At 42.8% G+C, this 16,939-nt stretch overlaps 1 protein-coding gene across 1 annotated transcript; it reads right to left on the reverse strand.

Moving 5' to 3' along the window:
• Positions 1–812: 812 nt before the first annotated feature.
• Positions 813–7,675, reverse strand: LOC109897337 (uncharacterized). The gene is made up of 10 exons (XM_031834176.1): positions 7,482–7,675; positions 6,606–6,707; positions 6,246–6,504; positions 6,001–6,125; positions 5,848–5,884; positions 5,483–5,745; positions 1,763–5,250; positions 1,474–1,637; positions 1,295–1,376; positions 813–1,006 (listed from the first exon to the last, which is right to left on the reverse strand). Exons 2-10 carry the CDS (start codon positions 6,620–6,622, stop codon positions 849–851), a joined length of 4,593 nt encoding a protein of 1,530 aa, XP_031690036.1. The 5' UTR covers positions 6,623–6,707; positions 7,482–7,675; the 3' UTR covers positions 813–848.
• Between the last annotated feature and the right edge of the window lie 9,264 nt (positions 7,676–16,939).

The following is a 16,939-nucleotide window of genomic DNA, read 5'->3' on the forward strand; positions in this document are numbered from 1 at the left end:
TAAATGCTCATGTCAATGCGAGTTCTAATAAAGACAATTCTGTGAATGTAAGAAATGGCTTGCTATTTGATTTCAGTTACCTGGTTTGAAGTCTACTTCCTTATTGTTGACATATTTTACACTCTTTTCCCTATTAAGACTAAAATACCATGAGCAAAGCCTTTGATGTCCTATATTACACACAAACAAATATTCCATCTGATGTCCCACTCAAACATGCAGACCAAAGATATGATCAACAGGGGTAAAAATAGAGTGAAATTCCATGATGGAGAAAGACATGTGAAGGGTGAAGCTTTGGTGTTGCGAGTGACCCATGTAACGGATGGTAGGATGTGCTGTATACCCTTTGGAAAAGCCACACTGTTCGAGGAATTCCCATTAGGAAGACATAGCTTCGTCACTCAGTCTTGGCCCATGTGCTCCCCCACACCTACTACAGTTATCGTGTTTATCAAACTTATGAGGCCTCACCCTGTTTATCCTAAGCGATCCTGATGTAAAAAAAGACTGATGAAGTACTATTGTTAAACCAGGCATAGCCAATAAGCTAGGAGTGGGATGAGTGGGATACTGTGAGAATTATCAGTGCGTCTCAGGAGTCTTAGAGGTGGGTAGCTGGGGATTCCCTATTAAACATTTGGAATATGGGCATGCCACACTGAAGGCAAGGTATCCCTATAAGAGGCAATATTTTGTCTTTATTGATATCAGTATTCCACAATCAATGACCATAAAAAGTCTACCACTATAAATCACTCTGAAGTACCAATCTTGTTATTTTGCACATACAGCTGCTGTAGACACAAAAATAAATGCAGTAATGTTTATTAAAATCAGGCACTAATCTAGTGCTTCTTCCCTGAAGCTCCTCTGAAGGGGCTGATGATGGCTCGAGAGAGGGCCCGAAACACCCTAACCACGAAGGGGCATTTACGGGATTGGGGATCCTGTGCAGTAGGTGCAGGTATCAGGTCCTCCATGGGTGGGGAAGCGGAAGGAACCTCTGGAACCAAAAGTGTGCAAAGCTGTCATCAAGGCAAAGGGTGGCTACTTTGAAGAATCTCAAATATACATATATTCTGATTTGTGTAACCCTTTTTTGGTTACTACATGATTCCATATGTGTTATTCTACTATGTAGAAAATAGTAAAAATAAAGAAAAACCCTTGACTGAGTAGGTGTGTCCAAACTTTTGACTGATACTGTATCTTTGTTCACTCTTGCCAAGGTCGTAACAAACTGGTCACATGGTGATGAATTAAAATGACATAATCAATGCTTATTACTCACTCAGTGACATATCACTGAAACGTTTTGTTGGCAGCGCTTCCAGTTCAGGGTGCTTCTTGGCTTGTCCTTTTCTCTTGAACAGCTGTTGACAAAATATATCCTGACATTAGAGCCCTCACAATATCTCATAAGTCCACTGGCTGGGGGATAACTCAATTCCCAAACACAAAGCTCCCTACCTTGATCCTGATCTTCGGGATGTTAGGCATTTTAAAAAGGAAACGCCACTTCTTGCTATTCTTTTCCCCTCCAGCAGAGCGAGGCGTCACCTCAGCGTTGCCATCAGCTGGGTTAAGGCTCTTGGTGGGGAATTCATCTGGTGGGACTAACCTGGAAACTAATTCTGGGAGAGGTAGAGACGATACATTTGGCACAGTTGAAGTCAGTAAACTTTACATCATAAGAAACAATCTATTGAGCACGTTACAAAAGATTCCTCTACAGAGTTAAAATGGCAATTGAACTTACCATCCTCTGACTTCACTGTGGGCTTGGACACATCAGTCAGGGTGTCCATCACTGTGTTGGTCATTATCTTAGTGACCTGATCCATCGTCTGCCTTACTCCGGTGGAAACGAGCGACACATTTAAACACTGCCCCAGGAGAGTCCTAATAGAATTTTCGGCAAAGCTGTAGGCGAGCTCAGAGGCATCATTCCTTGACAGCTTTTTCAGGGCTGGCTTTGGCAATGCCGGTTCAGAGAAGCTCCTGTGGGCAGCCATGGATTGAAGTTGCCGGCTTATTGTGATCTCCTGAATGAGACCATGAACCTTTGTGATGAGGTCGTCTGACACACCTTGAATGGTTTCAATGGAGACGAGCCTCTCAAGGTTGTCCTCTGCTGAAGTCTTCCTTGATTCGTCCGTCACCAGCGTTTCCATTATAGTTTTCACAATAATGTTGGTGTCAGACATGGATGTTGGTATCAGGCATGATGGTTGACACACAAGCTTTGCAGGGGAAGAATCCTGGTTCCTCACAGGAGTAGACAAGTATTTTGTCAAGGATTGCTCAGGCAGTGATTCTGGCATATCTATTGTGATCAAGTTGTGGGACGCTGTACCCTTTATCTCATCTGCAGTCAACTGGTCAAGGCTCTCAAGAAGAGAGTCCAACATGTCAGTTGTCTTCTGTCCAACAGATGAATTATCCGAGGCAACAACTCTGCACTTGATCACATTTAGGATCTGGCTGAGGGTGTTCTTAGCAGATTTGGTGAAGCTATGCTTAGTGACTGCCACTGTTGAGTCTTCGAGAGTCAAAAGTGGTTGGCAACTTTCACTCAAGAGAGGAAAAGCTCCTCTCAAACTGTGATCACTCAGCACTGACATGCTCTTGGTGGGTGTCAATGTGAAGGTGTCAAAGTCTTGATTTTCTGTTGATGTGCCACCCCGAGACGCAAGGGATTTAGACCTTTCGATCTTGGCTAACCTGTCTTTTGTCAACAACTTCTCACTCCTGACAGATTGAAGTCGCTCCGGGTCATGAGCAGTGTCAGAGGCCTCAAAGTATCCATGTTTCTCCACAGGCATGGAATCCACCACATCTTTGGTTTTGGAGGCAGGCACTGGGGACAAGGAGAAGAAGACCTTCAGCCTATCCCTCACTCGGTAGTAGATGTTGTGAGCCACATCCAGGAACTTGTCAAAAACTATTTTAGGTGTGTGGTGGGACTCTGTATCCATGGTCTCTCTCTCTAGGTCTTCCACAATAATGTTCACAATGTCCGAGGCTGCTGCAAACAGATGTTGTGAATAGGTAGCAGGCATTTTCAGCTCCAAATGGTTGGCTTTGCGAGCAATGAAAACAATTGCAGCTCCAAGGATAGCCTCACTCACGATCTGGTTGGCCTTTGTGTGGAACTCCACACTTAGGATACTCCCGATGGAAATATTAGAGGTTCTGCTGCTGCTGACTGCACTTTGTGGCTGTGTGAGCGAGGAAAACTCACCTGAAATGGGGAGGTCCTCCAACTTTGAGATGAGAGCATCCAACTTCTGGCTGAACTCCAAGAACACATTTAATGTTCTCCCTCCAACGGAAGAAGAACAGTCTTCCTTAGAAGCCTCAACCTTCAGAACTGAGGCCACCTGTTTGATGACCTCTTTAGTGCATGTATTGAGGGTTAGCTGGTTGTCTGGGATGTTACTCAGAGACCTGAAGGACATACTAGAGCTGTTAATACTGGTCTTTTGCACAGGAGATACCTCCACACAGGCCTCAGTTAGGAGTGGTCCAGTTGGAGAGAGCTTGGTATTCAGAGGGACGTCTTTTTCCTCAGTGAGATGGTGTAAACTGAACCACTTATTTAGTTTGTCCAGCGCATTGGTGTACAGGTTTTGTGAACTTGTATGTACTTCAACCCAGAACTTTTTGCGACCAGATTTTGTGGCTGCTGAGACCTTATTTGCCTCAAATGCCTCATGCAAGTCTCCTAATACGCCATCAAAAAGATCAACCGATGCCGCTGCAATACTTTCAGGGGAAATATGGGCAGATAAGATTTCCTCTAATCTATTAGTGTCGGTCGAAGGGATTTCGTTCAGATTGGCAAATGTCACATCTGCCTCCTTAAGGCCCTGAATGATGTGAGAAACATCTATGTCCTCAAGACTCTGTGACAGAGAAGATACCAGGTCTCTGGCAGCAAGGTTACCCTGGGAGCCGGCCTCTGTGGCTGGGTTGAGACTCATCTCAATCTCAAGCTCAGTTTTAATTGCTTGGCAGGCAGTTGCTACAGCAACCGCTGAGTGAGAGCACAAGAACTTCAAGTCAGAGTCTGAGATGGGCAGAGATGGTGAGTCATGAGTCATGGACATGGCCTCCAGGCTGCTCTCAGACACAAAGGGCTGGAGTTTTATGGAGACTTGTCTGACCATCTCCCCAGCAACACCGCTGATGTCTATTGATGAGCTGGAGCCGGTGCACTGTGGCCTTAACAGTGTTTGGCTGTCCGAAAGTCCAAGATTATAAAGAACATCGCTAAACACAACATCCACAACAGCAGTCGACAATGCTGTAATTCTGTTGCTAGACAGGAACTTAGCTGGATGCACGTCGTCTGAGGTGAGAGGCCAATCATAAAGGGATTCTTTGGATGAGCACATGGACAGGCTCTGGATTGTTGGAGTTGCTGATATGCAGCTTTCATTGGTAGACTCGCCATAGAGTTGCCACATTTTAATTTGAACGGCTTTCACGATCTTGCCCTTGGAGATATTCATCAAGTGGTCACTGATGGACTGCCTGGAGGAATGTCTACTTGCAGATCTTTGAACTACCATGCTTTGAATTTCAGCAGAAACCGCAGTAAGGAAGTAACTCAAAGGGGTGGTCCGTTCCTGCTCAGTTATTCCATTGTCTTTAGTCCTGAGGATACTATTGATGATGGTGACTATTACCTGTCCAGCCAGAGGACCCAATATGGCTTCAAGCTCCCTCTCTAATTCAAGCGGAGACTTGTTGGACTGGCGACTGCTGGACTTGCGGCCGCGCGCAATATGCTCCATGGCGTGGGCATACATTGATGCAGTTGCCATGCTCAGCATCTCTTGGGCAAACTGAATGCTTGCAGAGTTGCTGCCTTGACCTTCAGTTCCCTGACTACAACCCACATTTAGCATTAGCTGAGCTAGCCTGGAGTTGATGACTTTCATCACCATCTCCACAATTTCCATTACCAATCTGGTGTCTGTGGAGACGATGATGGGCATGAGCTTCCTCTGCCTACTCCGGCTGGATGGCAGTACAATCTCACTCAGCGACCTGCATGCTCCACTGTGGACCATTTGATTGAAAACACAGCTCTGAGACAGGCCAAACACAGAACTGAGTGGCTCTGAGCAGGGTCTGCCCTTCACCTCTCTATTGTCCCCCTCAGGTGTAGAGAGATATGTGAACTCTCCAGGGATCAAGTCTTCATCGTCCTCTTCACTCAGCAAAGAGGTCATGGACCTAGAGAATGCACACAACAGAGACATAGTCACAAAAATGTCTGTATTTGGACTCAACCTCATTATTATTACTACTCAAAAGAAGTAAACCAATAAACATTTTAGAGATTTTGTGTTCCATCTAAGCAGTATCTCGCACTAAGTTAGGCTGGTTATTGGTACACATGGTGGGGGATACGGGAATAATGTGTGAGGGTAGAACTTCTTGGAGGGAAGTGGATAGTGGTGCTTACCTGGGAGTGGAGGGGAAAGGTGTAGGTGTGCTCCAGGAAGTTTTAGAACTGGTGCTCCTGCTGGGGCCTTGAGTACAACTTAATCTCACAGTGCGGGAGAGAGAAGTTACTGCCTCCTCACTTCCTGATCCAGGAGAGCCTGGCAACTCAGTCAGCTCTATCTGCATGGTGAGGTCAAGGGCAGGAACCACAACTGTCGATTTGATCTTCTTCACCCATGTGACAATGTCCATGCACTTGGCAGTAAACTCATCTCTAGTTAACTGCAATGAACATATAGAGAAGTTAGACACTGTATCGATATAATGACATGTGATGACTCACCATTTCACTAACCAAGCAGACAGGAACTGACTTTAACTCACCTTGGCACGCATATTCTCACTCAACAGATTCCAGTGTCTGAAAAGGAAATAAAAAGATAACTTTTCTAATGGGGAACATATCTAGGAATCTAAAAGATTTATAATACAATCAAACAGTCAAGGGAAGAATAGGAAAGCCACAGAGCAACATACTTGTCAGTCATGTCCTGCACAAAGGTGGAGAGGTCTGGGGAGCTTCTTTGCAGCCTGACAAGGCTGTTCTGGGACGTTGCAGCCTGGGGGGCCGTGGGCGTGGTGGTGAAGATCACATCAGTATCCTGGGGACGACAGGAAGTACAGTTAGGCTGGAATTCAATCAACTCTAGTACTGTCTCCTCCCAAACACACACACACAATGCAACTAGTCGATTAGATTGAGAGATGACTACAGTCCTCACCTCCAGTTTCAGGTCTCCAGAGTTGAGTAGAGAAGTCTGGTGTGGCTCCTGTACATGGGATGGGCCGGGTGTCTCTAGATCAGCCTGCATCTCACTTTCTATTTCAGCCTCTAGTGACTGGGTTGGGTCAGCTGACTTCAGACCAGCCTCCTGCATCTCTGCCTCCGGTTCAGCCGCTATTGACTGAGTTGGGCTGGCTATTTCTTGATCAGCAAAGAACTGGTCCAGGCTCCCAGTATCAGGCTGATCTTTTTCATATCTGTGCAGAGGAAAATAATATCTCTATGATCACTGGGACCTAGCCATAATGTATAGACCTTTGACCTATGTGTGAATGGATAATTTGTGTAAATTACTTACCTGACTTCATCCTGCATGTCATCAGCATTATTGATAGGGTCCTCAAGAGGCTGTGAGTTCAATATCTATGAGGGTGAGGTCATCACGTTTGACCTCTGACCCCTGAAAGACATCAGAAAGTCCTGTACATGCCTCACCTTTAGCCATCTCGTTGGTCACATCTTATCTATAGTGAAGGTGAGGCTATATCCTTTCACCTAATAATTGCTCTAATTGCTCTTTCACCAGAGAGGAAGAGGCAAAGCGCGGGTTTACAACCCAAAATTTGTTCACAAAAATAAGACCACGAAGTGAAGAATATTTGTATCAAATTTGGTCAACAAAAAATGTAATCGCTAACTTGCTGAGTGATGCTAATTTGATCGAATAGAAGTTTTGGAATGGTTAGGTTGTTCGGAATGCACTGTTAAGTGGACACTCGTGGCATTTCAGCAACTTTTGAAAATAATCTACTTTATATTGGAGTTGTGCCTGTTGTTCACACATGCATCTGCCCTGTCTTTAGCTAGCCCTGTCTTTAGCTAGAACCTGATCTCACCCCCTCCCGCCTGCCATCCAGGACATGTATTTCCATTGTTAGAGTGGTCACTCGACTATCTTGTCAATATAATTGATTATCTTTGCTGGCACCCAACCTAAGGGTAATAACCTTTGACCCCTTGAAGTCATTAGAAAGAAGGCCTACATGCTACAGCCTATCTTTACAGTAGCCTGAGTGGTCTATTACTTAAATGTTTTGGTCAATGACAGCCTGCCTATAGGCTACATTTTAATTCACATAAATTAATACAATTGGATGTTATTCTGCTGAAAATCTGTACAATGCTTCTTCTCCTCATTTACAATAACCACAGTATTGAAAATAAAGTAACATACCTTTACTCTCCGTGTCTTTTCCGTGTAAAATAAGTGAATGCGTGTCCAATGATTAACACTAGGTTGTCCAGTCCACAACGAAGATAAGACTGATCGAACCAGTTTTTCTGTTCAGTTTTAAACCTCATCAATTATGACGTAACAATTAGTATTGTACGCACTGGTAAAATGCACCCCCGATTCAACGCTTTGTTGAGGCCTAAACTGTCCAGCCTATATACAGGATTTCAATAAATAAGGGTGGTACATAAAAAACCCAAACTAAAGGACATATTGCCCTCTTGTGGTTAGTAAAGGTAATGACGTGATCCTAGTCCACAAAAGTTTCTGACACCAAACTCTCGCGGGGCTCGGTCCTGAAGTACCGCTATGAAATGAACGCAATAGGCTGTCTGTTTTGATGGTTTAATGGACCTTTGGCCGGATTTTTAATCCATAACAGACAGTGGATAGTAAATCAAAAAAGGTATTAGAATACTGGACTTTGTTTCAGAGCATTGTTCCAAAATAATTGAGCAAATACAACCTGATGATATAATCTGTATCAGGAGGAAAAGAGGAATGTATTATATTTTGTTTAGTGGATTCCCAGCTCCAAACGAGCTTCAATGCCATACAACACTCCTTCCGTGGCCTCCAACTGCTCTTAAACGCTAGTAAAACCAAATGCATGCTTTTCAACCATTCACTGCCCGCGCCCGCCCGCCCGACTAGCATCACTACTCTGGACGGTTCTGACTTAGAATATGTGGACAACTACAAATACCTAGGTGTCTGGCTAGACTGTAAACATCTCCAATCCAAAATTAAATCTAGAATCGGCTTCCTATTTTGCAACAAAGCCTCCTTCACTCACGCCGCCAAACATACCTTCGTAAAACTGACTATCCTACCGATCCTCGACTTCGGCGATGTCATTTACAAAACAGCTTCCAATACTCTACTCAGCAAACTGGATGATGTCTATCACAGTGCCATCCGTTTTGTCACCAAAGCCCCTTAAACCACCCACCACTGCGACCTGTATGCTCTCAACGGCTGGCCCTCGCTTCATATTCACCGCCAGACCCACTGGCTCCAGGTCATCTATAAGTCTATGCTAGGTAAAGCTCCGCCTTATCTCAGCTCACTGGTCACGATAACAACATCTACCCGTAGCACGCGCTCCAGCAGGTACAGTGCCTTGCGAAAGTATTCGGCCCCCTTGAACTTTGCGACGTTTTGCCACATTTCAGGCTTCAAACATAAAGATATAAAACTGTATTTTTTTGTGAAGAATCAACAACAAGTGGGACACAATCATGAAGTGGAACGACATTTATAGGATATTTCAAACTTTTTTAACAAATCAAAAACTGAAAAATTGGGCGTGCAAAATTATTCAGCCCCTTTACTTTCAATGCAGCAAACTCTCTCCAGAAGTTCAGTGAGGATCTCTGAATGATCCAATGTTGACCTAAATGACTAATGATGATAAATACAATCCACCTGTGTGTAATCAAGTCTCCGTATAAATGCACCTGCACTGTGATAGTCTCAGAGGTCCGTTAAAAGCGCAGAGAGCATCATGAAGAACAAGGAACACACCAGGCAGGTCCGAGATACTGTTGTGAAGAAGTTTAAAGCCGGATTTGGATACAAAAAGATTTCCCAAGCTTTAAACATCCCAAGGAGCACTGTGCAAGCGATAATATTGAAATGGAGGAGTATCAGACCACTGCAAATCTACCAAGACCTGGCCGTCCCTCTAAACTTTCAGCTCATACAAGGAGAAGACTGATCAGAGATGCAGCCAAGAGGCCCATGATCACTCTGGATGAACTGCAGAGATCTACAGCTGAGGTGGGAGACTCTGTCCATAGGACAACAATCAGTCGTATATTGCACAAATCTGGCCTTTATGGAAGAGTGGCAAGAAGAAAGTCATTTCTTAAAGATATCCATAAAAAGTGTCGTTTAAAGTTTGCCACAAGCCACCTGGGAGACACACCAAACATGTGGAAGAAGGTGCTCTGGTCAGATGAAACCAAAATTGAACTTTTTGGCAACAATGCAAAACGTTATGTTTGGCGTAAAAGCAACACAGCTCATCACCCTGAACACACCATCTCCACTGTCAAACATGGTGGTGGCAGCATCATGGTTTGGGCCTGCTTTTCTTCAGCAGGGACAGGGAAGATGGTTAAAATTGATGGGAAGATGGATGGAGCCAAATACAGGACCATTCTGGAAGAAAACCTGATGGAGTCTGCAAAAGAGACTGGGACGGAGACTGGGACGGAGATTTGTCTTCCAACAAGACAATGATCCAAAACATAAAGCAAAATCTACAATGGAATGGTTCAAAAATAAACATATCCAGGTGTTAGAATGGCCAAGTCAAAGTCCAGACCTGAATCCAATCAAGAATCTGTGGAAAGAACTGAAATACAGTTTTATATCTTTATGTTTGAAGCCTGAAATGTGGCAAAAGGTCGCAAAGTTCAAGGGGGCCGAATACTTTCGCAAGGCACTGTATATCTCACTGGTCATCCCCAAAGCCAACACCTGTTTGGCCGCCTTTCCTTACAGTTCTCTGCTGCCAATGACTGGAACAAATTGCAACAATCGTTGAAGCTGAAGACTTATATTTCCCTCTCTAACTTTAAACATCAGCTATCTGAGCAGCTAACCGATCGCTGCAGCTGTACATAGCCCATCTGTAAATAGCCCACCCAATCTACCTACCTCATCCCCATATTGTTTTTATTTACTTTTCTGCTCTTTTGCACACCAGTATTTCTACTTGCACATCACCATCTGCTCATCTATCAGTCCGGTGTTAATTTGCTAAATTGTAATTACTTCGCTACTATGGCCTATTTATTGCCTTACCTCCTCACACCATTTGCACACACTGTATATAGATTTTTTCTATTGTGTTATTGACTGTATGCTTGTTTATTCCATGTGTAACTGTGTTGTTGTTGTTGTTTGTGTCGCACTGCTTTGCTTTATCTTGGCCAGGTCGCAGTTGTAAATGAGAACTTGTTCTCAACTGGCCTACCTGGTTAAATAAAGGTGAATAAAATAAATACAAAAATACAAAAATAACCTGCTTTACAACATACACTATATATAAAAAAAAGTATGTGGACATACCTTGAAATGAGTGGATTCAGCTATTTCAGGCACACACGTTGGGGACAGGTGTCTAAGCACACAGCCATGCAATCTCCATAGACAAACATTGGCAGTAGAATGGCCTTACTGGAGAGCTCAGTGACTTTCATCGTGGCACCGTCATAGGATGCCACCTTTCCAACAAGTTAGTTTGAGCCATGCTAGAGCTACCCCGGTCAACTGTAAGCGCTGTTATTTTGAAGAGAAAACGTCTAGGAGCAACAATGGCTCAGCCGCGAAGTGGTAGGCCACACAAGCTCTACAGAACGGGACCCCCTAGTGCTGAAGCACGTAGAGCGTAAAAATTGTCTGTCCTTGGTTGCAACAATAACTACAGAGTTCCAAACTGCCTCTGGAATCAATGTCAGCACAAAAACTGTTTCGTCTGAAGCTTCATGAAATGGGTTTCATGGCCAAACAGCCGCATTCAAACCTAAGATCACAATGTGCAATGCCAAGCGTCGGCTGGAGTGGTGTAAAGCTTGCTGCCATTGGCGTAATGAATCACGCTTCACCATCTGGCAGTCCGATGGACAGGTCAGGATTTGGCAAATGTTAGGAGATGCTACCTGCCTGAATGCATAGTGCCAACTGTAAAGTTTGGTGGAAAAGGAATAATGGTCTGGGACTGTTTTTCATGGTTTGGTCTAGGCCCATTAGTTCCAGTGAAGGGAAACCTTAACGCTACAGCATACAATGACATTCTAGACGATTCTATGCTTCCAACTTTGTAGCAACAGTTTAGGGAATGCTCGTTCCTGTTTCAGCATGACAATGCCCCTGTGCACAAAGCAAGGTCCATACAGAAACGGTTTGTCGAGATCGGTGATAAAGAACTTGACTAGCCTGCACAGAGCCATGACTTCAACCCCATCGAACACCTTTGGGATGAATTGGAACGCCGACTGCAATCCAGGCCTAAACATCCAACATCAGTTCCCATCCTCACTAATGCTCTTGTGGCTGAATGGAAGCAAGTCCACACAGCAATGTTCCAACATCTAGTGGAAAGCCTTCCCAGAAGAGTGGAGGCTGTTATAGCAGCAAAGGGGGGACCAACTCCATATTAATGCCCATGATTTTGGAATGAGATGTTTGACGAGCAGGTGTCCATATACTTTTGGTCATGTAGTGTACATTAGGCCTACATGTCATAAAGTATATGGCATACTGAAGGAGGCATACTTTCACTGTCAGTTCTGTTTTGAAACCTTGTACGCCTATGCATGATGTCCATTTTGCAATCAACTACTTTGAAAAATCATGGAGAAACATTCAAGAAATTCACAAAACGTTAAGAGTCTGATCATTTGTACATTGTACCCATTTGATGTTCATTATTACCTCCTTTGATAATGAGAATTTGGGTTTTCAGCCAACAGTTCAGAAGTCTCACTCTCGTTGTAGGGGAGAAGTATGTTGTGAAGAAGAAACATAACATTCTAGAATGGTTGAGGAGGAATGACATCAACTGTGAACCGATATGTGGATCAAATTGTCCGATACCCCTGGATTTCTTCCCCTCTCATGGCAGCAAAATGAACTGCATGAAATGTATTCAACTTAATGGTGTGAAACGGAATTCAAATGTAGATAGTCACATGAGTAAGAGGTTTCCAAGTGTAAAGAACACAACCTTCATGATGGTTTGGAGTTCTTTGTTTATTATCTTTTCATATTGAAACAACCAGGGCGTGTCACACATAGCACTGCTAGGTGTGGTGGCTGAGTCCACCTGGTAAGCACAGACAGATACCGTGTATCATCGTACAGTAAATATATACATTAGAACACAAGTAAAGAGCAAGTAGGTTCATGGAAAGAAATCTTAAATATGTATTTAGCAGTAAGGAAAATGCATTGATTTTGACAGCACGTTATAACACAAGATTCTCATTGTGTATTGCACTTACACACCCTCACTCTCACACACACGCACGCACGCACACACACACACACACACACAAACACACACAGAGGTGCATGTCTTCCCTGTACAAAGAAGCTGCCTGGCGTCCAGACAAAATGATTGAGACCATAAAGGGACCCAGTGTAGGCTTTGGAGAGGTCCAGGGTTGGTTAACCGACAGAGTGGAGGTGGAGGGCTTTCTCTCTCACAAATGTCTGGGGTGTCTTCACAGCAGCCGGAGTCATGAAAGAGGTCAGCACCATAGACAAGCAGTAAAATCACATGACAAAAACATAAAAATACACCTTATGGAACAGCGGGGACTGTGAAGAGACACACACAGGCACAGACACACTCATACACACACACACATGATAACGTATGCACTATATACACACACATGTACACATGGATTTTGGTTTGTAGATATGTGCTAGTAGAGCAGTGGCCTGAGGGCACACACTTAATGGGTTGTGAAATGTAATGTCATGTTTTTAAAATTTTGCTGGACCCCAGGAAGAGTACCTGCTGCTTTGGCAGGAACCAATGGCGATCCATAATTACTACAAATACATCATGTATTAATTAGAAATAATTATGCCATTGTTTATCCCAAGTCTTAATTGTCTTAATTGTCTGAAGGCTTAAAACTCCTTCTTTAACCTGTTTCCTCCCCTTCATCTACACTGATTGAAGTGGATTTAACAAGTAACATCAATAAGGGAACATAGCTTTCACTTTGGTTCACCTGTCATAGAGAGAGCAGGTATTCCTAATGTTTTGTTCACTCAGTGTATATCTACTGTATGTCTACTGTACAGATGTCTACCATGTAGGTACGTGTATGTGCCTTCACTCTTACCAATAGGGTCTTTGTTTGAGATGACTCAAGGGAGTCTTCATGGACACCCCCCTGTCTAGGGAGCAGTTGTGAGTTTGGGGAAATGGTTGAGAAGAAAATAGGAAATGGACCTGGTCAAACTGCAAGGTAAGGCTTCCACTTATGGCAGGATAAGGTATCTGTCAATGGGGCAAGTGTTTATCTTGCCTAGTTAAATGTAAAAATGTCAAATACAATTTTGTAAATGTTTACATTATATACATATAGACAAGCGGTGAGCACCAATATCGATTATTATTTTTTCATTTTTTATTATATATTTTTTAATGTAACCTTTATTTAACTAGGCAAGTCAGTTAAGAACAAATGGTTATTTACAATGACGGCCTCCCATGGCCAAACCCTAACCCAGACAACGGTGGGCCAATTGTGCGCCGCTGTATGGGACTCGCAATCACAGCCAGTTGTGATACAGCCTGGAATCGAACCAAGATCTGTAGTGACGCCACTAGCACTGAGATACAGTGCCTTTGACCGCTGCGACACTCAGGAGCCCACGATATCGATATTGTTTGATATCAACATAAGCAAAGAATATCATGATATCAGTTGATCCTTTCTGTTAACCTACACTATTATGCAACAAAAAACAACAACGTATGACTGTTCTGCATGCACAAATTCCTCCCACGGAACTTCTAGATAGGGCTCTACCTGTACAGAGCACATGCCCCTTAAAAAAACCCCACCTCTATACAGTTTTTGTCCTTATTGTTCTGAACCCACTTCTCGCAAGTAGTCTTTAAATTTGTGTAGAACATGTTTCATTTAATTAGCCATTAAGATGTGGCCATCTATTGCTACTATGCAACTAAATAATCAGTCAGGTTTGTTCAACGAGACTGTGACCGTGGTTGCAGATTTTTTGGTTGGAGCACCTGCCCCCCAAATGGTTTGTGCACAGCAGGCTTACACTCCTAGAACATTCACACCTGGCCCAGGTGGCAATTAGCAAGAGGTTCTCTGCCCAGAGACATTTGCAATGTTTTTTTGTAAACCGATATCAAAATCGTATCGAAAAATGTAACTGATCGATAGATTTTCCATATCGGTGCCCATCTCTAACAGATGGTACATAGATACAGTATGTTGCATGTGTTATAGATAGTGTTGGCCCTGTTATAAATACTATGTAACAGATACATGAACACCTGTGATAAATTGAATCAGTTTGAGCCACACAAACTGTATGTTCTTCAATGGTGATGTCACTAATTACAGATATCTTGGGATGTGCTTTGGCAGAGGAAAAGGAGATCACGACTGACTGGATTAAAGGTATTACTCTGTGCTCTTAGATTGGAACAGAGGGAGAGAAGAAATTAGAATAAATCAAAGGAGAAAAATAATAAATATTATTTGTAATCTGGAACAAAAATAATTAGGAATAAATTTATCCCAGAGCTATCCCGTGTCCCCCAGAACTTGGAGACAAAGAAAGGCACTGTTTCTGGTTCTGTATCCAGTCACAACTATGATTGTTTGTGATGCTGCTGATGATGACAATGATGATAAGACACATTTTACACTGGAGCCAGAGAGCTTGAAAACGTACTGGTGAAGTGTTTGGAGATGTGGTGTTCAGTGCAGTGGACATATTTGAGGAAAATCTACCCTTCATTTTCCACTTTGAAATCTCCTTTGATGCATAATACTATATTTCTATCCAACTGTGACACCCCCGGCCTAGATGGTTCTGCCCCGTTCAAAGTCTGCGTCCGACATGGCACCGTATACCCTATGTAGTGAACTACTTCTGAACAGAGCCCCTGGTCTTGGTCTAAAGTAAAGCACTAAATAGGGAATAGGGTGCCATTTGGGACGTACCCGAATACCCTCTTTACACACAGATTGTGATGCACTCCAGGGACTATTAAAAAAAAGATGGCAAATCCTTTTCCCAAAATAGACGGTAGTGTGACAAAGGAAAAAAAACATCCAAAGGACTGCTTCGTGTTTGAGGGGCAACCGAGTGACCCCACCATCATATACATGCCCCTTTTCAATATGCAGAATTTTAAAGTTATTTCATCTCATTCTATGCTTTCCTTCTCCTTGTGTATCCTTGGTTGCTTGATGTGTCTGATCCTGATGTTTCTTATCATGTCTCTAGGTGAGGAGGAAATAAAGAAGGAGATGGTTGAGTACACCACATTCGTACTGTCTTACATTGTAGAGAAGATGTATCACCTTCTAGAAAAGGCATCTGCAAACATGAGAAACAATAAGGGAACAATCCTCAGGGAGATTGAGAAGGCTATCAAGCGCAGGAAACAAAATACGTGAATTTCATATGTAACAACGAAATGGATATTGAATTACTAGCCTGCAGTTAGAATATTAGTATTGACATTAGTGGCAACATGAGCAACATGAGTTCTCATAGGAGCCCATAGTTGAGTTCTCATAGGAACCCATAGTTGAGTTCTCATAGGAACCCATAGTTGAGTTCTCATAGGAACCCATAGTTGAGTTCTCATAGGAACCCATAGTTGAGTTCTCATAGGAACCCATAGTTGAGTTCTCATAGGAACCCATAGTTGAATTCTCATAGGAACTCATAGTTGCCAGTGGCCCCAAACTCCAGTCTGTCATGCAGTATAGGCCTACACCTTAGTCCAACACCTGATCCAGTGGAAAGCTGACAACCAGTTATAGGGTCCCAACAATAATTGTTTTCTCAACTCAATTATATCCAAGCCATATACGTGTTGCAGTGGGACTATGTACAGTATAGTCTACAATGGGTGGAATACCTCCATGTTTGTATATCGGCTAACATTTTTCCTGAAGATGTACTAGCTAAGTACAACCACCAGATGTCTCTAAGTGTTCACATTATCCATTAATTTGCATTGAACTTGTATTTTCGAGCTATGTAGGAAATTATGAAATGTATCTACATTTTTCCCAATATTATGGGCTAGATAGGTGTTAAGTTATATTGTTGTATTGTGTAGGCCTGTCATGGTTTGTGGGTATTATAAGCACAGATTTAATAACGTTAATTAAAACTTGTAACCTTATAAATATGGCCATTGGTAATATATTGCAAAGTGTCAAAACGTAGGCTACATGCCCTCCCTGTTAAGATGCATTACTACATGAATTAATAAAAGTAAAGAATACAGATTCAGAGTAGCCTATCTATTGACTGATGATCATCGTTCTTTTTTTCACACCTTCCTGGCATGTCATGACAACTCGGTCTCAGAGCACTTCGTATTATTCTGTACATAAATCCAAGACACCACATTTAGTATGATATGTTTCCTTTCGTATGGTATGTATTAATTTGTGGATGTCAATCATCCATTTTGTATGATATTTTACAAATTACAATTTGTATGATATGTATACGAATTGCAATTAATACAATATGATATTCTGAGGTAGCAAAACGTATGATATGTTACGAATTCCAATTTGTTGTGTCTAACGTTAGCTAGCTCTAGAGGTTAGGGTAAAGGTTAACGTTAAGGGAAG

This window comes from Oncorhynchus kisutch, linkage group LG10 (genome assembly GCF_002021735.2).
Source record: "Oncorhynchus kisutch isolate 150728-3 linkage group LG10, Okis_V2, whole genome shotgun sequence".
In the NCBI taxonomy this organism is placed as follows: Eukaryota; Metazoa; Chordata; class Actinopteri; order Salmoniformes; family Salmonidae; genus Oncorhynchus; species Oncorhynchus kisutch.